Genomic DNA, 20,606 nt, shown 5'->3' on the forward strand with positions numbered 1-20,606 from the left:
ATAAGTATGAAAGCAATAAAAAGCCCAGCTTGGAAAAATCACATGTCATTCTCAGTTTTGGGCCTGAAAGCTAGTCAGTTCCTTTAGTGACGGTTCAGAGTTAAAACAGCTCATGAATCCTGAAGGCCTGAAAAGGCCTTGATCATTTTGTTTTGCCATTTTCTAGATTTTTTCCCATGGTCACATCCTTTTGAGATGGAATCAGGGCTATGTGACGCTGCTTGTCACTGTACAGACATAAACATTACAGACATAACATAAGCCAGATAAAATCTTCTTGGTCCTATTTTATTTAAGCCATCCAACACAAGTTAGGAATTTATTTATTTTTATGGTCAAGCACAATTCATATATGAATAATGTACCACTCTGTGCCAACAAGCAATAAGTTTTGATGTGCTTTTGTTTAGATGGGTTTAAGTAACATTCAAACATCCTGGACCATTCCTTTCCAACTTCCTTCTAACGCGTAAGAATCTAGTATAGGCTCTTTAAAGTTCATTGCTCCAAAAATAAATGAAGCTGCATTGGGCATAATGTGCCCTTTCTCTCTCCATTATGTTTTGACTTTAATAGTTCAGTGACTTTGGGGAAATAGAATATTCTGCCTTTTAATATTCCCCCAAATATTTCTTTCTCGGGGTGTGTGTGTGTGTGTGTGTGTGTGTGTGTGTGTGTGTGTGTGTGTGTGTGTGAGAGAGAGAGACATCCCACAAATCAATTCAAGTACACATGTCCTAAGGCTTATACAGATAATCCTTGACTTACAACCATTTGTTTAGTGACCCTTTGAAGTTGCAGTAGCACTGAAAAAAGCGACTTATGACCCGCTTCTCACATTTAACCACTGCTGCAGCATCCCCACAGTCATGGGATCAAGTGACTTTGGCAACTGGCACGTATTTATGATGGTTGGCAGCCAGCTTCTGACCAGCAAAATCAACGGGGGCAGCAAGATTCGCTTAACGACTGCACGATTCGCTTAACAACTGTGGCAGAAGATAGTAGATAGGGCAAAACTCAACAACTGCCTTGCTTAGCAATGGAAATTTTGGACTTCACTGTGGGTCGTAAGTCGAGGACTACTTGTATAGGATTCTAACATCTGGTGCCCTGAATTTTTCCAGTGCTCTACAAAGACTGCGTGGTTCATTCTGCAATTTTCCGTGCTTTTTTCCCCAACTCCACGTTTTCCCAGCATTGCTGTGCAAAAATTAAAAGAGACCGTTCCTCAGCTTGGGAAGAAAACGTCCATTCCCCACTTTAGGAATCCCTCCAGGGCCCCAGCTACTTGGAGACACAGATACACGTGTCCCTAAGCATCTTGTTTACTAATGACCGAGAGCTTTCTGGGAATTGTTGTTCCTGAGCTCGGTATCGGGCGTTCCAACGAGACAGCAGAAAACAACAACGCCCATAACCCTCTTCGGCTGGGGGAGGCGGGGCCAGCGTCCATTTATTACGCCTGGTTCAGCTTGACAGGCTTCGCCGCAGCCAATCGGCGGCGCGGAAGACATCAAAACAAGTCTGTTTTCTTCAGCTGGCGTCTGACGGGCGACGCCCTCCTCCAATGAGCGGAAAGAAGCCCGGGATGGACGTCCACGCCAGCCATTCAGAGGGCGAGCCCGATGGAAAAGGGGTGGCGCTTTCCAGCGAGAACGAACGGGAGGGAGGAGGGAAGGAAGGAAAAAAAGAAAAAAAAAAAAAAAGCTGTAGGGAGTCCTGTAATGGCGACGGGGTTGGTGAGTAGCTCAGAACTTTTGAAGTGTTTTGAGACGGGGGGAAGTTGGGGGTGAGCGGGAAACGGCCGACTTCCGTTCCGTGGGGCTGCCGCTCAGGGCTAGACGCGGCCGAGGAAGGAAGGAAGGAAGGAAGGAAGGGAAGTTCGGGCCATTCTTCAAGTTGTTGAGACGGGGGAGAAAATGAAAGGGGGACGAAAAGGCTCCGGGATTCCTGGCGCGACCGGGGCGTTTTCGGAGTCGCTCTTCAAAACAGAGCACAACACGGCGCCATTTACCTCACGGACCCCCCCCCCCAGTTGTGAGGCGTACTTAACTTGGCTCTCCCTCTTCCCAACCTTTCCCCCCCCCCTCAATTTTCCGGCCCCTTTGAGCCCCCTCAGGAGCCCTTTGGCCGAGGGGGGGCACCCCCCGAGGTCGGGGACGAGAGCCCCTCCCCCACCGCCTTTCTCCTGCTGCTGTTACGCACTTCTGAATGAATGGGGCCTTTCGGCGCATGCGCCTTTCCTCCCCCCCCCGGGAGGAAAAAGTTTATAAACAAGGGCCTCTGCCAGGCGTCGGGCACGTGACTGGAAAGAGCGGGCGGGGGGGGAGGGGAGGGAGAGCGGCTCTGACAGCGTTTCCGCCCCCTCGGCTCAAAAGCGGACCAATCAGCGCCGAGCGGCTCCTCCGCCCGCGGCGCGTGATCTCCCCTCAACGGTCCTTTTCCTTCACCCCCCCCTCCCCTCCGCGCGCCTGACGCCAGAGGCGGCGCGCTTCTTGCGTGCGGGGCGGGGTCTTTTTCTCGCCCCGCCCACCCTTTGAGCGCTGAATGCGGAAGTGCTCTGGTTCTGCTGCGGTGGGAGCCTAACCCAGGGGTCTTCCAACTTGGCCCTTTTATGACTTGTGGACTTCAACTCCCAGAATTCCTCAGCCAGCTTGCCTGGCTGAGGAATTCTGGGAGGGGCCTTCAAACTTGGCCCTTTTATGACTTGTGGACTTCAACTCCCAGAATTCCTCAGCCAGCTTGCCTGGCTGAGGAATTCTGGGAGTTGAAGTCCACAAGTCATAAAAGGGCCAAGTTGGAAGATCCCTGGCCTAACAGCTGCTCTGCAGCATTGGGGCGAGGGGGCCTGCCCCTCCCTCTTTTCCCTCTGGGGGTGTTGCTCGCCTCCCCCCCCAACCTTATTTCTGAATCTGTAGCAAGTGACCAGGATGAATAAGTTTTGCTTTTAAAGACATACATTATGTCACAAAGGGGCTGCCCCAAAGAAGAGGGAGTCAAGCTATTCTCCAAAGCCACCTGAGGGCAGGACGAGAAGCAACGGATGGAAACTAATCAAGGAGAGAAGCAACCTGGGATGAAAGGAGAAATTTCCTGACAGTTAATATACTGCCTGGATATGATTTGAGTCTTCATTGACATATTCCTGACAGAACAATCAGTCAGCGGAAAGAGTGGCCTCCAGAAGCTGTGGGTGCTCCATCACTGGAGGTTTTTCAGAAGAGATTGGACAGCCATTTGTCTGAAATGATACAGAGTGGGGAGTTGGATTCAAAGACAGGAACGTTCCAACTCTGTCATCAGAATCTTGAAGAATTGCTGGCTTAAGGTAGCAATTATTTCTTCACCCTTTTTGATTTTCATTACCTCCTCACTAGCAATCAACAGCCCTATGAGCAGAGGGTAAAACCAAAATGAACACCAGACCAACAATCAAGAAGTAAACAATACCCCAATCAAGGAACTACCAACCCAAACAAGCTAACAGTAAACAACAGCCTAAACAAGGAACTACCAAGTATGCTCCCACCAGCGCTGATAGTCAAGCTACTATATATAAAAATAACATCAAACCTTACTCCATTGTACACTGATGATGTTAACTAGTTGGGTAATGAAATGCCTACAAGAAAACCACCAAGCTCAGCGCCAAAGACCCTCCATTTATCAGTTGCCTCGGTCATTCAAGAGAGTCTGGGTGACACACAGTATATTAAAATGAATAAAAAGCCATTACCAGGGAATGAAATGTCAAGAACCAAGGCATAATGTTGCCCCACCCCAGAGTCTGCAGGAGAAATATTTGGGATGCTTGACTTTGGATAGATGCAAAATTTGCATGATGGCAATTTTGAGAGATACCTTTGAGCAAGTGGTTAATACCTGGCTAGCTGCAAAAACAAAGCATTGTGAAGACTCTGGATGGAAGACCACAGGGCACGCCAAGGCTGTAGGCTAGAGAAAGATTTTTTTTAAAAAAAGAAAAGAAAGCCACTTCATACTGCTCTCAAGAAGATTACTGTACGTGGATATTTCTGTGAAGTCTTATGAAGAGCCAGTTTGGTGTACAGTAGTGGTTAAGATGTTGGCCTACAAACTAGGAGACTGTGAGTTCTAGTCCTGCCTTAGGCATGAAAAACTGGCTGGATGACTTTGGGCCAGCCACTCTCTGCCCAATTCAACTCGTTGGGGTTTTTGTTATGGGTAAAATAGGAAGAAGAAGAAGTATTGGTATGTTTGCTGTGTTGAGCTGTATATGAAAAAAAAAGCAGGATAAAAATCTAAAAAAAAGTGATCAGAAATTGAGGATGACTCAGAGAAGAATGGCCTAACATGAGAATGATGTTTGGATGCAGTCCCATGTTAATAACTCATTCTCCCTTTCCCAAAAGCCAGCAGATGTAAAAACAAAGGTCTTACAAGAATACAAAGTTAAAATGCACCAAACTGGGAAGAGGAGCATAAGTAAAAGATAATTAGTTCAAAGAATATCAGTGGCCATTCAGCGCTTGACAAGAATGCCACTCAGTTACCATAAAAATAAAATCAGAAGAGCAAAATGTAGTCAAAAAGTAGCTGTAGAGACAGAATGTGGATTCTCTTTCTGTATTTTTTTTTAATGCACTGTTAAATGTTTGTAGGTCAAACTTTAGGAAAGCTGTTTGTTTATTTGTAAATAGATGTGCCGAGGATCTTAAGTATTAAAGACATCGACGTTAATACAAATCATTCATTTGAATCTCATTTGGAAAAGAAGCATACCTAATCTGGAGCTAGTAAATTGTCACCTTGGATTGTCAGACTGGTGCCTCCCTTGGATGAGATGGTCTGTTGTTTATTCTATTGAATAAATTTGGGGATAGATCACCTGTGAGAAATGATTTGTTTTTAGATACATCAGCATGTATCTGTATATTGCTTTTCTAGCATGCTTTGCTAATTATTAAGTTGCTTGGAACTTTGGGCATATGGCAGACTCTGATAAGTTCATAGGCCATAAGCAAACCATGCATGGCAGCTTAGGATACTGCAGTACTTTGGTTTACATGTCTGTGTGATGTTATTAAAGAATCTGGCCATTTTTACTTGAATTAAAAGTTTACTACAGTACTTGCAGCTGCTTAAAATCACCTGGGACTTGCTTATGTAACAGTCATATATTTGGCTTCTAAACAGTGGGAAACAGAGCATTTTACATAGCAGGTTTAGCAAAGTGTCACCTCTTTGAAAATATTCTGTTTATTTTATATTGTCCCATCTTCCCATACGTGATGTTTCTGGTTATTGTCTTTATCATGGGGTGCATTGAATGTTTTAGGATTTCCAAACTAAACTAAACTGTTAAAGTAAATGATTAAAAACACAAAATACGAAGTATAGGAAAAATAATTAAATGAATGTCTCAGCTGGCATACTTTCTAGAGGAAGGAGTGCAATAATGCTTTAAGTCTCTTTCCCGCCATTTTATACATTTGACATGCCTGCACTAATGTACAGTGTGCTATAACAAATCAAGAATCTTATGAAGACAAATTTTCCAAAAGGTCACTTTACTTCCTTGAATGTGGACCAGATTTGTTTGTTTGGTTTTTTTGCTGTGTGACTTTATAATAAATCTTACCGATAGAATAAGAATTAACTATTACTTGTTTATTATTAGCCTCACAAGAGGCCATCGGTCCTCAATTAAAATACTGCGCAAATCCATTTTTATTGTTGCTCCCACCGGTTGCCCGTAACTTTTCTAGAGGAAAAAAAAAAAGACTTAAAAGTGACGTACAACACAACATTGCTGTATGTTTATGTTGAAATCATCGCCAGCTGTGGCCTTTCCCAGATTTTTTTTTTTCATCCCAGAGTTTCCATTGCTGCTTAGCCTTGCATTTTTTTTTTCCCCCTCAGAGTTCTTAAAATGGCAAATAGGTCGGGGTGAATTGTTGCTGAATACTTCAGCTAACTCTGTGAATACTTTTTGCTTCAGTCAGATAATTTGAAGCACCCGACAATGGTTTGGGAAGTGAAGACAAACCAGATGCCTAGTACGGTGCAGAAAGTCCTGCTGGTGGTGGACAAGAGAATGAACGAACGAGGAATGAACGAGGCGCTGGACCTGCTGAAATGTAACGAGAATATTCCGTCTTCTCCTGGATACGCATCTTCTGACGAACATATGGAACTCGGTAAGCCCCCGTTCAAGATTCTTGCGTTTGAAAGGACAGCTCCTTTAAAAACCGACACAGGTAGCCCTCGTCCGACAACCACAACTGAGCCCAAGATTTCTGTTGTTAAGTGAGACCTTTGTAAAGTGAGTTTTGCCCCATTTTACGACCTTCCTTCCCAGTGAACAAAAGCCGTGACTGAATCTGGAGGTTCCGCTTCGGATACCACGAAGCCCCCTCCTCCCAGAAGGGAACGAGGAAAACGGGTCGCGAAAATGTCTTAGCGTCCCAGACAATCCTGCGGACCCTGTTCAAGCACCGCGTATATCTGCCAGGGAGTGGATAGGAGTGAACTCCCACTAATTTTTTTCTGCCGTCCTCACCACTCTCTGCACCGGCTTCCTGCCTGAAGCAGTGATACCTCCAGACCCCACAGTACTACAGAGAAAGCAGAGAAGATAGAAGAACTGAATCATATGGAATGGAAAGGCAATCTGGAGGATTAATACGTGGGAAAGAGCAGGTAGAGAACGCAGCACCGAGGTTGTTGGAAGTTTGGGAAATGGGGGGCCTGACAGACCCCCATCCCGCCCGCCCCCCCCCGGGCCGCTCGTGAACCGAAGTCCTTGCATACCCCGGAGACCTCCCATTTTGTATTCCTAGTCCAGAGATAAAAAATATATCGAGTTTAAGATGATGGCTAGAGCCATCATAGTTTTATAATCAAGATCATTGTCCTGGCCGAAGCTTGGTGGAAAAGAACCAGGGATTAATAAAAACAAACAGAATAACTTCCCGGAAACGAACGGCAGCAAACCAGTTTTGCAGTCCTGTCAAGAAATCTGGATGCAAAAGTTCACAAAGTTCCAAGGGCTTGAGATCCATATGAAGAAGACGTGACGTCTTCACGTGTTCATAATTTTCATGGTTTCCGAGTTTCATAAATTAAAAGTTAAACATTACCTTTCCCTACACATTCTAAGCAAGGCGTTTCCGAACTTGGCAACTTTTAAGACTTGTGGAACTTCAACTCCCAGCCTGGCTGGCTGAGGGATTCTGGGAGTTGTAGTCCACAAGGCTTAAAAGTTGCCAAGTTTGGAGATCTTTGTACTAAGTGATTTATTTATTTTTTTGCACTGTGGAATCCAGCGCCAAATTTCACTTTGGCTTTCAAAAGTCTCTTTTTGAAAGAGAAAACCTGCACCAATGTTTTAGTTTCAGAGATCTAATTTCCTAGTCCTCTTTAAAAAAAAAACACCAATGGGCACACTCAGATTAAAGCCCCCCTCTAACTGAATTAACCATATTTGAATTAGTTTCAGTAGCTTATTTTTAGTTTGCAATCTCATCCAAACATTGTATGACAGCTTCTTTCACTCAGGATAGGTGGGAACGGGCAATTGAAAAATCAACCATAGTTTCATCCCTATAGTTCCTGAAGTGGACAAAATTATATCATATTCTGATAATGTGACTATGTTAAAAAAAACTGCCTGAGTGGTTTGGTGCTATATTAATAGCCCAGACAAAAAAATATCTATTTTTTTCAGCTAAATTATAGGTCACCTCAACCTTTCGTTCCAAACTCATTATTGACAACTAAAATACTTCAGGCAATTAAAATAGGTACACTGGAGCCTGACTATTATCACATTTTGTGGCTATTTTCCACATCTTCTGTAATTTTCTGCTTTTGTGGCATCTTCACATGACTTTTGAAAATGCTGGAGGACACGACGTGACACGTCACGCAATGAAATATTCCAATCAGATTATTCAAACTGGATCATCAAAACTCCAGAGATTAGCAGGCCAAAACACTCCAATTAATTTAATTTTCTTTTTTAAAAAACCCTTCCCTATCAAGTCTCACTTTGACTCAGTTGAGACAACTTGTCTAAACAAAGAGAGATGGGCTGCTTTGTGACATTGAGGTAGCGTGCAAAATTTTGTTTTTAGCTGTTTAGCGTTGTAAATTCAAACGAGAAGCTGTTTACTTGAGAATTTTAGGCAGTTTTCATGAAGGAGGGAAACTAAGAATAAAAATTGTTCTTTTTAATTCTCAAGTCCGAGGTAAACATGAAATATCTGTTGTATGCTGTTAACTGAATGTGAAATATTTAGCCTCTGCTGTTATATTTCTCCGAAAGGTTTACACCGCCCTTCTTTCTTCCCAGCTTTTCTTTCTCCCAAGTAGCTTACTTTGGATTCTTCTATTTTAGAATACAGTCCAGATTGTCTTGAATTTATATGTCGATCCCTTCCTTTACACTGGCCTTATGTAAGAAGAAAGAGAGTTTGGGTTTCTGGACAAGACACCCCAATCTTTTTCTGAAATTGAGTAATAGGTTAGCATAGTCATTCAAAAGACCTAACCCTAGACAATATTTTTTTCTAGGGTTAAGGAAGGAGGTGGATCTTATTCTTACGTTGGGCTAGTTTGATTAAGTGGCACAGCGGTTAAAGTGCAAAATTGCAGGCAAACTCTGCCCGCAGGCTGGAGTTTGATCCTGATGGGGCTCAGAGCTGACTCAGTCTTCCATCCTTCCCGGGTTGGTCAAATGAGGACCCAGATTGTTGGGGGCAAATAGGCTGACTCTGTAAACTGCTTAGAGAGGGCTGCAAAGCACAGAATAACAGGGTTGAAAGGGACCTTGGAGGTCTTCTAGTCCAACCCCCTGCTCAAGCAGAATACCCTACACCATTTGAGACCGACGGTTGTCCAGTCTCTTCTTGAAAACCTCCAGAGTTGGAGCACCCACAACCTCTGGAGTCAAGTCCTCCCACTGGTTAATTGTTCTCGCTGTCAGGTACATAAGCCTAAATGCCGTGGCTGTTTGTAGGAATGGATTTGACCCTGTCTTGTTTCCATTGGCAGATGACCTTCCTGAATTGCAGGCGGTTCACAGCGACTCTACCCCACACGCCCTCTTCCAGCTGAGCGCTAATGTCTCACATCAGGAATACACAAGGCCTTCTTGGAACCAGCACACCTCAGGCAGCAGCCCAGAAAGCGCTTCCCCGCGCGAGGACGGAGTGAACTGGCTGACGGAGCTGGCAAACATAGCCACTAGCCCACAGAGTCCTCTCATGCAGTGCTCGTTTTATAACACGTACGGGGTATTATTGTTACCGTTGTTCTCTACGATCGGCTAGACCTGTTTTGCATTAAAAGGTGGAGAGTATTACGTAGGCATGTAGGTCTGCGAGGGCGGAGGTGGCGGCTTTATTTTCTTCATTCCAGTTGGAGATTCGTACGTCACTGGTATTCTGACTTTGATTTAGTGTGCAGAGTGTAATGGAGTGTAACGGAGTGCCATTACGCAGATAGAGGGAGTCCTCGTCTTACAACCGTTCATTTAGGGACCGTTGGAAGGTGCAGCGACACTGAAAACAGGGACTTATAACCGTTTTTCACACTTGCATCCCCGTGGGATTCGGCCGCTTGGCAACTGGCTCATGTTTACAACGGTCGCCGTGCCCCGGGGGGGTCATGTGACCCCCCTTTTGGGACCTTCTGACAAGCAAAATCAATGGGGGAAGCCAGATTCACTTAACCACCATGTTACTAACTTTAACAACTGCGGTGATTCCCTTAACAACTGTGGCAAGAGAGGTCGCAAAACGGGGCAAAATTCACCTTGCTTACCTACCTCGCTTAGCAACAGAAGTTTTGGGCTCAATTGTGGCTGTAAGGTGAGGACATAGAATACCTGTACGTAATTCTGGAGCTGCCCTGTTTCTAATCACACTATAAACACAATGACAGGGGTACTTGAGTCCACACATCTAACTTGCAGAGCTGATAACTACTGAGGGCTACTGAGAACTTACTTGCAGGACCCTTCCTCTCTCTGCAGTAGTCAATCAAGTCGGTATATCTTAGAAACCTTTTTCTGCTGTCACTCAAAGGGCACTAGGCGCTAGTAGCCCGGCAACTGGATGAATAGCTTTCCTTTTTCAAAAAAATATTCTTACTTAACTTGCTGAAAATACATGATTTAGTGCAACGGAACCCCTAAATCGGCTGTGAAAGCATTAAAAGAAGGAAATTGTATAACACGTCATCAAATTATAACTCTCAGAACGGGGGATCCACATATGAAAAACTAAAGATTGCCGTCCTGGTTTGAGAGAAAATAAGATCCAAAAAAAGTGCACCTAAAGCCACACATAAATAGTATCTTCTTCTTCTTGTGCCATATCCGTTATCGGACGTTGGCGATCATGTTGGCGATCCTGTTTTTATCAGCAGCCGCACGAAAAAGTGCTGCTGAGTTTTGTCCAAACCAGTTCTTTAGATTTTGAAGCCACGATGTTCTTCTTCTGCCTGGACCTCGTTGGCCTTCCATCTTTCCCTGGAGAATTAAATGGAGTAGGCTGTATTTTTTCTGGGTGTCGCATCACCTGTCTGAAATATTCTAACTTTCGTTTTTTAATTGTTTTGATGATTTCCCTCGGCTTTCCCAGGCGGCTGATCCCCTCCTCATTTCTGATCTTGTCAACCCAGCTTCTACGTAACAGCCGCCATCTGTAAATCCACATTTCAGATGCTTCTAGTCTCTTCAGGTGGCCTTCTGTCAGAGACCAACTCTCTGCTCCATAGAGCAGGATAGGAGAAACATAGCATCTGACAAGCCTGATTTTCAGCCTTAGGCTTCTGTCGTGACTGCATGTATGCATGCTTTGAAATCCCTCCAGGATTCTTTTATCAAACCGGTGCAAAAAAAAAAAACGTAAAAAAAAAACCCACGAGCAAACTAGAGAAACAATTCTGCAATCTGTTCTCGCTGTTCTTTGCTGAACTAAAAGTACCTCATTGATGAGATGGATCTGTTCATTATTTTCTGGGAACCTAGAAGCGATACGTAGCTAGCTTTTCCTAAAAGGAGCGCCAACGCTCTTCTGTAAATAGCAGCGTTGACTAAAATATTTGGTCTCGAGATAATAATAATAATAATAATAATAATAATAATAATAATAATAATAGTAATAATAATAGTAATAATAATAATAATAATAATGAGGAGGAGGAGGAGGAGGAGGAGGAGGAGGAGGAGGAGGAGGAGGAGGAGGAAGAAGAAGAAGAAGAAGAAGAAGAAGAAGAAGAAGAAGNTTGGGTTTCTGGACAAGACACCCCAATCTTTTTCTGAAATTGAGTAATAGGTTAGCATAGTCATTCAAAAGACCTAACCCTAGACAATATTTTTTTCTAGGGTTAAGGAAGGAGGTGGATCTTATTCTTACGTTGGGCTAGTTTGATTAAGTGGCACAGCGGTTAAAGTGCAAAATTGCAGGCAAACTCTGCCCGCAGGTTGGAGTTTGATCCTGATGGGGCTCAGAGCTGACTCAGCCTTCCAGCCTTCCCGGGTTGGTCAAATGAGGACCCAGATTGTTGGGGGCAAATAGGCTGACTCTGTAAACTGCTTAGAGAGGGCTGCAAAGCACAGAATAACAGGGTTGAAAGGGACCTTGGAGGTCTTCTAGTCCAGCCCCCTGCTCAAGCAGAATACCCTACGCCATTTGAGACCAACGGTTGTCCAGTCTCTTCTTGAAAACCTCCAGAGTTGGAGCACCCACAACCTCTGGAGGCAAGTCCTCCCACTGGTTAATTGTTCTCGCTGTCAGGTACATAAGCCTAAATGCCATGGCTGTTTGTAGGAATGGATTTGACCCTGTCTTGTTTCCATTGGCAGATGATCTTCCTGAATTGCAGGCGGTTCACAGCGACTCTACCCCACACGCCCTCTTCCAGCTGAGCGCTAATGTCTCACATCAGGAATACACAAGGCCTTCTTGGAACCAGCACACCTCAGGCAGCAGCCCAGAAAGCGCTTCCCCGCGGGAGGACGGAGTGAACTGGCTGACGGAGCTGGCAAACATAGCCACTAGCCCGCAGAGTCCTCTCATGCAGTGCTCGTTTTATAACACGTACGGGGTATTATTGTTACCGTTGTTCTCTACGATCGGCTAGACCTGTTTTGCATTAAAACAGTGGTTCTCAACCTGTGGGTCGGGACCCCATTTGGGGTCGATCGGCCATTTCACGGGGGTTGCCAAGCAAGGCTGTCCGCCATTTTTTTTGTCCACCATTTTTTTTGCCCACTATTTTTTCCCCTTTTCCGGCGGGTGCCTTACCTCCCTTGGGCTGGGCCAGCTGGTGGTCGGCCTGCTCCGTCTCTGCCGCTTGCCAGCTACACCTCGGCAGGCGCAGGGGGCGGAACCACGCATGCGCGGCACTCCCGGGCAGGGAAAGTCCTCGACTTACGACCGGTTTAGTCCTCGACTTACGACCGGTTTAGTCCTCGACTTACGACCAGTTTAGTCCTCGACTTACGACCGGTTGGGGTGACGGCATTAAAAAGGTTGAGAACCACTGCATTAAAAGGTGGAGAGTATTACGTAGGCATGTAGGTATCTGCGAGGGCGGAGCTGGCGGTTTTATTATTTTCTTCATTCCAGTTGGAGATTCGTACATCACTGGTATTCTGACTTTGATTTAGTGTGCCGAGTGTAATGGAGTGTAACGGAGTGCCATTACGCAGATAGAGGGAGTCCTCGTCTTACAACCGTTCATTTAGGGACCGTTGGAAGGTGCAGCGACACTGAAAACAGGGACTTATAACCGTTTTTCACACTTGCGTCCCCGTGGGATTCGGCTGCTTGGCAACTGGCTCATGTTTATAACGGTCGCCGTGTCGCGGGGTGTGTGTCACGTGACCCCCTTTTGGGACCTTCTGACAAGCAAAATCAACGGGGGAAGCCAGATTCACTTAACCACCGTGTTACTAACTTAACAACTGCGGTGATTCACTTAACAACTGGTCGCAAAACAGGGCAAAATTCACCTTGCTTACCTACCTCGCTTAGCAAGAGAAATTTTGGGCTCAATTGTGGTTGTAAGTTGAGGATATAGAATACCTGTACGTAATTCTGGAGCTGCCCTGTTTCTAATCACACTATAAACACAATGACAGGGGTACTTGAGTCCACACATCTAACTTGCAGAGCTGATAACTACTGAGATCTTGCAGGGCCCTCCCTCTCTCTGCAGTAGTGCATGACGGGTAAGACAGTCAATCAAATCGGTATATCTTAGAAACCTTTTTCTGCTGTCACTCAAAGGGCACTAGAACGAAGGCGCTGGTAGCCCGGCAACTGGATGAACAGCTTTCCTTTTTCAAAATAATATTCTTACTTAACTTGCTGAAAATACATGATTTAGTGCAACGGAATCACTAAATCAGCTGTGAAAGCATTAAAAGAAGGAAATTGTATAATGCGTTATCAAATTATAACTCTCAGAACGGGGGATCCACATATGAAAAACTAAAGATTGCCGTCCTGGTTTGAGAGAAAGTAAGATCCCAAAAAAAGTGCACCTAAAGCCACACATAAATAAGTATCTTCTTCTTGTGCCATATCCGTTATCGGACGTTGGCGATCATGTTGGCGATCCTGTTTTTATTAGCAGCCGCACGAAAAAGTGCTGCTGAGTTTTGTCCAAACCAGTCCCTTAGATTTTGAAGCCATGATCTTCTTCTTCTGCCTGGATCTTGTTTGTCTTCAATCTTTCCCTGGAGGATTAAACGGAGTATGCCGTATTTTTTCTGGGTGGCGCATCACATGTCCGAAATATTCTAACTTTCATTTTTTTAATTGTTTTGATGATTTCCCTCGGCTTTCCCAGGCGGCTTATCCCCTCCTCATTTCTGATCTTGTCAACCCAGCTTCTACGTAACAGCCGCCATCTGTAAATCCACATTTCAAATGCTTCTAGTCTCTTCAGGTGGCCTTCTGTCAGAGACCAACTCTCTACTCCACAGAGCAGGATAGGAAAAACATAGCATCTGACAAGCCTGATTTTCAGTCCTAGGCTTCTGTCGTGACTGCATGTATGCATGCTTTGAAATCCCTCCAGGATTCTTTTATCAAACCGGTGCAAAAAAAAAAAACGTAAAAAAAAACCCCACGAGCAAACTAGAGAAACAATTCTGCAATCTGTTCTCGCTGTTCTTTGCTGAACTAAAAGTACCTCATTGATGAGATGGATCTGTTCATTATTTTCTGGGAACGTAGCGATACGTAGCTAGCTTTTCCTAAAAGGAGCGCCAACTCTTCTCTGTAAATAGCAGCGTTGATTAAAATATTTGGTCTCGAGATAATAATAATAATAATAATAATAATAATAATAATAATAATAATAATAATAATAATAATAAGAAGAAGAAGAAGAAGAAGAAGAAGAAGAAGAAGAATTATTATTATTATTATTATTATTATTGGAGGTCATCTAGTCCAACCCCCTGCTCAGGCAGGAAACCCTACACTATGTCGGACAAATGACTGTCCAGTCTCTTCTTAAAAACTTCCAGTGTTGGCGCATTCACCACTTCTGGAGGCAGGTTGTTCCACTGGTTAATTGTTCTGTCAGGAAGTTTCTCCTTAGTTCTAGGTTGCTTCTCTCCTTGATGAGTTTCCATCCGTTGCTTCTTGTCCTGCCTTCAGGCGCTTTGGAGAATAGCTTGACTCCCTCTTCTTTGGGGCAGCCCCTGAGATATTGGAAGACTGCTATCATGTCCCTCCTCGTCCTTCTCTTCATTAAACGAGACATACCCAATTCCAGCAACTGTTCCTTATATGCTTTAGCCTCCAGTCCCCTGATCATCTTTGTTGCTCTTCTCTGCACTCTTTCTAGAGTCTCAACATCTTTTTTACATCCTGGTGACCAAAACTGGATGCAGTATTCCAAGTGTGGCCTTACCAAGGCCTTGTAAAGTGGTATTAACACCTCACGTGATCTTGATTCTATCCCTCTGTTAATGCAGCCCAGCACTGTGGGATAATGGGGTGTTCCAGGAGAAGACTATATCTCCAGCTGTGGAGTCCTCGGTGTTCTTTGAGCTTGGCTGTTTTCTTGCAGACGCTTCGTCACCGGACCAGGTTAAGTTATAACATCTTCTGCACTTGTTGCTACTGGAGGTTAATTAGTTGGGCAACGGAAGTGCCTGCAAGGAAACAACGAAGCTCAGAGAACACCAAGGATTCCATGATGGGATGCTTAGTAGAGAAGTAATTTTCATGAATTAATGGAATAATTAGCTATTTTGCTCTGCCAGGTTCTTGTCTTTTTTGAAACCGTATGGAAAGAAACGGTAATAACGATTTAAAATTTGAGCAAATATTTGCGGATAAAAGTAACCCTCTATAGAAATTTTCTGTTGCTCAGAAATAAGCCTGGATACTCGGAATTAACTCGTTTCAGAACCACCGGTGTGGGTTACAATGTTCAAGGAATAACCAAAGGAGTTTTCACAGTGTGACAGAATTGCTAACCTGTTGTTCTTTGTTTATCTTCTTTCCTTCCTTGATCAGCAACCGTTTACGCATTGTTTTATCATCCTTTCTTAGATCATCTCCCGTTCACTTACTAGCTACAAGCAAAAGTTTACATTCCTATGCACGCCCGCCGCCAGAATCCTCTCCGAGCGAGACAGTTTTTCCCAAGCATCACGTGGAAGAAACGCCAATCAGACACGAAAGGGTAAATTCTGTGTGTTGAAGTTGCTGAAGATCAGAAACATATATTTTTTTTAAAAAAAAAGAACCCTTATAAAGCATGACTTTGTATGTTACTCCTTCACAGCTTTATTTATTTAGCACCTATAGGGAATAGATCTCGTGTTGTAATGGACAACTCCGATGAATTAGAAACCAATTAGCAAAAGTCATGTCTGGCAAGCCCCCCTTTAAACTTGGATTGGGGTCAACTATGGGGAGCAAAACATCTTCAAAGAAAAACCAAGAAAGTCCAGTGGCCTTTTGAAAAAAAAAAAAAAAAGTACCTTTGGGACAAGCATGACGTGGATGACGGAGAATCTCCAGAGACAAAAAGCAGAGATGTTGCACAGAACAAAACAACAAAGCAGATGGAAGATTGCCTCATTCATTTCCCAGGTCCTCAATCAACACACAGCTTGTCACTTGATGCTAGGCCAAGCAAAACATACTGGGACTTACTGGAAAGCATGAGCTGTCATTGGAAGGGTCCCTGGCTTTGTCATGTCAGATTAATCATAGTAGGCTTGTCGGACTGCGGTCTGAAGTTAATCGTAAGAGGATGGAAAGATACATTTCTATTTATTGGATTCATATTCCACTTCCAACTGCTTGTTCATTGGGGTGAAATATACCTCAAAGGATTAGATTTTAAAGAGAAAAAAATCAACCAACATCATCATTATTACTATTATTATGATTATAGTTAATTTATTTATTTAGTAGCCCTATGGTGAGATAGGTACCAAATAATTATTGTTATTGTTAATAATAATAACAACAATAATTATCATTTGGCACCTATCTCACATAGGGCTACTAAATAAATAAAAAGGATGTTTAAACACAGCAAAAGTAAAAAATAATAAGAACAATAAAACAAAAAGAAAACAAAGAAAATACATTGATAGGACTAGGAATTATTATGCTACGTGCTTAGATAAGGAATGTAGGAGGGCTACCAAGCATAATTAAAAAATATATAGAATTTAGGAATACGCAGGAAAGGCACGGAAATGGTTAAGTTAAAAAACAACTCCAGAAAGTTTGCTGAGTCCCTTGAATCAACCATTTGTGTGAACAGACACAGACAACAGAAATCTATACGTGCAAACTGGTTTTATTTTTTTTCAACAGACAAACAGTGAATCAGAGTCTGGCATTTTCTGTATGTCATCATTGTCAGACGATGATGATCTGGGATGGTGCCACTCTTGGCCTCCAACTGTTTGGCACTGTTTCCTTAAAGGTAAAATACACTCCCGTTATATGACTGGGTTTTAATACTCAGGTTTATCTTTACAATTACACTGAATTATTTTCTTTTTTTCTAAAAAAAAAATAATTAGGAACGCGTTTATGCTTCCACAAAGGACGCAATAAAGAATGGATAGATGTTGAAGATTTTGCTGGATTGGCCAGCTGCAGAAAAGAAGCTGATGATTCAGTGGGTGCTTATAAAGTAAGTTCTGAGGTTTTTTTTTTTCTTATTGCAATTTATAAGAGAGGAAAATCGATCAGAATATTGCTGGAAGGGACCTTGGAGGTCTTCTAGTCCAACCCCCTGCTCAAGCAGGAGACCCCATACCATTTGTGACAAGTGGCTGTCCAGTCTCTTCTTAAAAACTTCCAGTGATGAAGCACCCACGACTTCTGGTGACTTCTGGTTAATTGTCCTCCCTATTAGGAAATTTCTCCTTAATTCCAAGTTGCTTCTCTCCTTGATTAATTTCCATCCATCGTTTCTTGTCTTGCCTTCTGGAGCTGTGGAAAATAAGTTGACCCCCCTCCTCTTCTTTGCGGCAGCCCCTCAAATACCGGAACACCGCTATCATGTCCCCCCTAGTCCTTCTTTCCTCTAGACTGGCCAAACCCAATTCCTGCAACCGGGAAGCATGTATGCAAAGGGAGAAAGCATTTATGCAGATCCACTAAATGCAGTGAAGTAACTCCCATCACAGAGAAATGACTGAGAATAGCATTGTGACATGATAGGGAGATTGCTGCTTGCTTACTCACCCCGGAGTGTCGCAATTTCCCCAGCACCAGCAGATGAGCAGTCAATCACATGGCTGTACTTTCGATGGCCTAAAACTGCCATCATCGTCAGGGTATAATCAGGATACTGGGAGAGCTTGCTTATAAATAACAGTCATGTCCGCGCACGGCTCCTAGATCTCGTGACAGGTCCCGGCCGGCCAATCCTGGCCTCATCTGCAAACTGAGTTAATTCTTCCTTACCTCCTTTACCTCCATGTGTGTTGCCACCCTCCTCCCCCCTTTTTTGTGTCCATATCTCAGGTGGGCGTCCTCTGCTTTCCCAGGCTGGAACGCGCCTCCCGTCCTTGGGCTGATTCACCCTTTCACAATCCTTGGGGGCCATTCCATCTCCACCCCTTTGATGTTTATCGTGACTACCCCCACTTTCCCTTCGGTGAAGTCCAGTCCTAGGGATCCTGCATCCACTCACAACCTCCACTGTGTTCTTTCCTTCCATTTCACTGATACCAGCCCTAGAGATCCTGCATCCACTCACAACCTCCACTGATATATATGTCTGTTTCCTAAAGTGCTGATTCATTTGTACTCAGTGTAGTTTGTAGCAACTCGTGGTTGATACAGCAAGCAGTGCAGTCACCTTAAAACAGTGTTTCTCATTGGTGGCTGTGGAATTCTGGGAGTTGAAGTCCACGTGCCTTAAAATTGTCAAGGTTGAGAAACACTGCCTTAAAAACATCCTAATGATTGAAGCCTTTAATTTCCTAGAAACAAGGAAGTGGCTCAGATGGGAGAGAGGTTCTGCGACGCGGCTCTCGGCTAACGGTTGTGTTTCCGCAGGGCTACGCCGCTGATGGATTGAAGCTGATCTCGCACGAAGAGAGCATTTCGTTTGGCGAGTCAGTGCTCAAGTTGACTTTTGACCCGGGCACAGCAGCCGAGGATTTACTCACTGTGGAGTGCAGACTAGCTCACCCCTTCTATGTTAAAAATAAAGGTAAGAAAATGTTCCGGTTTTTCATCCACGATGGATGGGGAGAAAAAAAAAAAAAGAACATTCCTATACAGGTAGTCCTTGAATTACCATCCCAATTGAGGCCGAAATTTCTGTCGCTAAGCGAGACAGTTGTTAAGTGAATTTTGCCCCAATTTATGATTTTTCTTGTCACAGTAGTTTAATAATAATAATAATAATAATAATAATAATAATAATAATAATAATAAAGTTCGAAGGGACCTAGGAGGTCATCCAGTCCAACCCCCTGCTCAGGCAGGAAACCCTATACCATTTCGGACAAGTGGCTGTCCAGTCTCTTCTTAAAAACTTCCAGTGTTGGAGCATTCACCGCTTCTGGAGGCAAGCAGTTCCACTGGTTAATTGTTCTAACTGTCAGGAAGTTTCTCCTTAGTTCCAGGTTGCTTCTCTCTTTGGTTAGTTTCCATCCATTGCTACTTATCCTGCCTTCAGGCGCTTTGGAGAATAGCTTGACTCCCTCTTCTTTGGGGCAGCCCCTGAGATACTGGAAGACTGCTATCACGTCCCCCCTCGCCCTTCTCTTCATTAAACTAGACATACCCAATTCCAGCAACCGTTAAATCAATCAGTGCAATTCTCAAGTTAATCACACCATTGTTAAGTTGAATCTTTGTTTTCGTGGCCTAGAATTAACTGAATTTGGGAAGTCTGCCCGGAGGTTTTTTTTTTTCCCGAGCCAACGGACACCAGATCAAATCATTACTTTGGAGTTTCTTTCTTCAGCTTTACACACAGTTTCTCGGGGAAAAAATGGTCATTTCTAGTGGCTTAAAATAGCAGATTGGAAAGTGGAGACCGTTGAGTTCAAGTGCCGCCGTAGCCGCGAAAACCAGTGGGCGGATCTTGGGCCAACCCACCTCACAAGGTTGTTGTTGTGGGGAAAATAAGAAAGAGGAAGGTGTGCTGGACATGTTTGCCTCCTTGAATTATTTCTACAAATATTAAAGATGGGTTATAAATAAATAATAAATAAATACATTTCTCTTCCATTAACCGTTCGTCGTTTTCCCATTTCCAAGGCCGGGTCGAACTCATTTCACCGCTGCTTCCTTCCCTTTTGGCTAAGCTAGTTTTGGACATTTCTGGATCTGAAGGCCATGTAGCATCTCTCTTAATCATTTCTATTTTGTTCAGGTTGGTCTTCTTTTTATCCAAGTTTGACTGTGGTCCAGCATGGCATTCCATGTTGCGAAATGCACGTTGGCGACATCTGTCTACCTCGTGGACACCCTGAAGCCATAAACTTTGATGATTCTGGTGTTTTTGATACATTCAAAAGGTAAGTCTTAAAAAGCAGAGACTAAATGTAAAACTCTGACTTTTCTTTCAAATATGCGAATATATATATATAGGAGTAGATTTCAACGCTGAGTAAGAGCAAATTGGATTATACCTCCCTAAAATTAAGCTATTTCAATTAATGCTCTTTTTAAACATATTGTTTTAAACTGGTATATTCCAAAGGAAGTTTTTAAATGCTGTTGTGGGGTATATACTTATTTAATTGAAAATGCTAGCTTCACCTGTAGTATCGTTACAAATTACAGACCGATGAAACTTCTTCCACTAGAGGGCGGAAGACTTCCGATTTTAGACTCCGCAAACGGACGCTTTAAGTTGGAAGCCCACGTTTAAAAGTATTCCATGCAAATGTTATTTAGTCCCTCAACTGCGGTTCTAAAAGTAGAATAGGAATAATTTGAAGCTTATTTAATCAAACTTTAAAGTCATTTGCATTTTTTTTTATACGATGCTAGGTTTCCTGGTAACAAAAATGGGCTAATCTTTCACTTAAAAGACGGAAGCATGAGTAGTAAAACTATGTTGTTATGTGTGGAGTCCTTGGTGCTGCC

General features: G+C 43.5%; 1 protein-coding gene across 1 annotated transcript in view; it reads left to right on the forward strand.

Moving 5' to 3' along the window:
• Positions 1 to 1,715: 1,715 nt before the first annotated feature.
• The window catches only part of HBP1 (HMG-box transcription factor 1), a 24,032-nt gene continuing 5,141 nt past the window's right edge, over positions 1,716 to 20,606 (forward strand). The window contains exons 1-9 of the mRNA XM_015828790.1: positions 1,716 to 1,742; positions 5,984 to 6,182; positions 9,040 to 9,274; positions 15,573 to 15,705; positions 16,857 to 16,968; positions 17,069 to 17,181; positions 18,558 to 18,714; positions 19,888 to 20,032; positions 20,301 to 20,382. Coding sequence (XP_015684276.1) covers positions 1,728 to 1,742; positions 5,984 to 6,182; positions 9,040 to 9,274; positions 15,573 to 15,705; positions 16,857 to 16,968; positions 17,069 to 17,181; positions 18,558 to 18,714; positions 19,888 to 20,032; positions 20,301 to 20,382 — 1,191 coding nt within the window. The 5' untranslated portion in view covers positions 1,716 to 1,727. The remainder of the gene's footprint in view (positions 1,743 to 5,983; positions 6,183 to 9,039; positions 9,275 to 15,572; positions 15,706 to 16,856; positions 16,969 to 17,068; positions 17,182 to 18,557; positions 18,715 to 19,887; positions 20,033 to 20,300; positions 20,383 to 20,606) is intronic.

The sequence above is a fragment of the Protobothrops mucrosquamatus genome, unplaced genomic scaffold, assembly GCF_001527695.2.
Source record: "Protobothrops mucrosquamatus isolate PMUCROS unplaced genomic scaffold, P.Mucros_1.0 scaffold4909, whole genome shotgun sequence".
NCBI lineage: Eukaryota > Metazoa > Chordata > Lepidosauria > Squamata > Viperidae > Protobothrops > Protobothrops mucrosquamatus.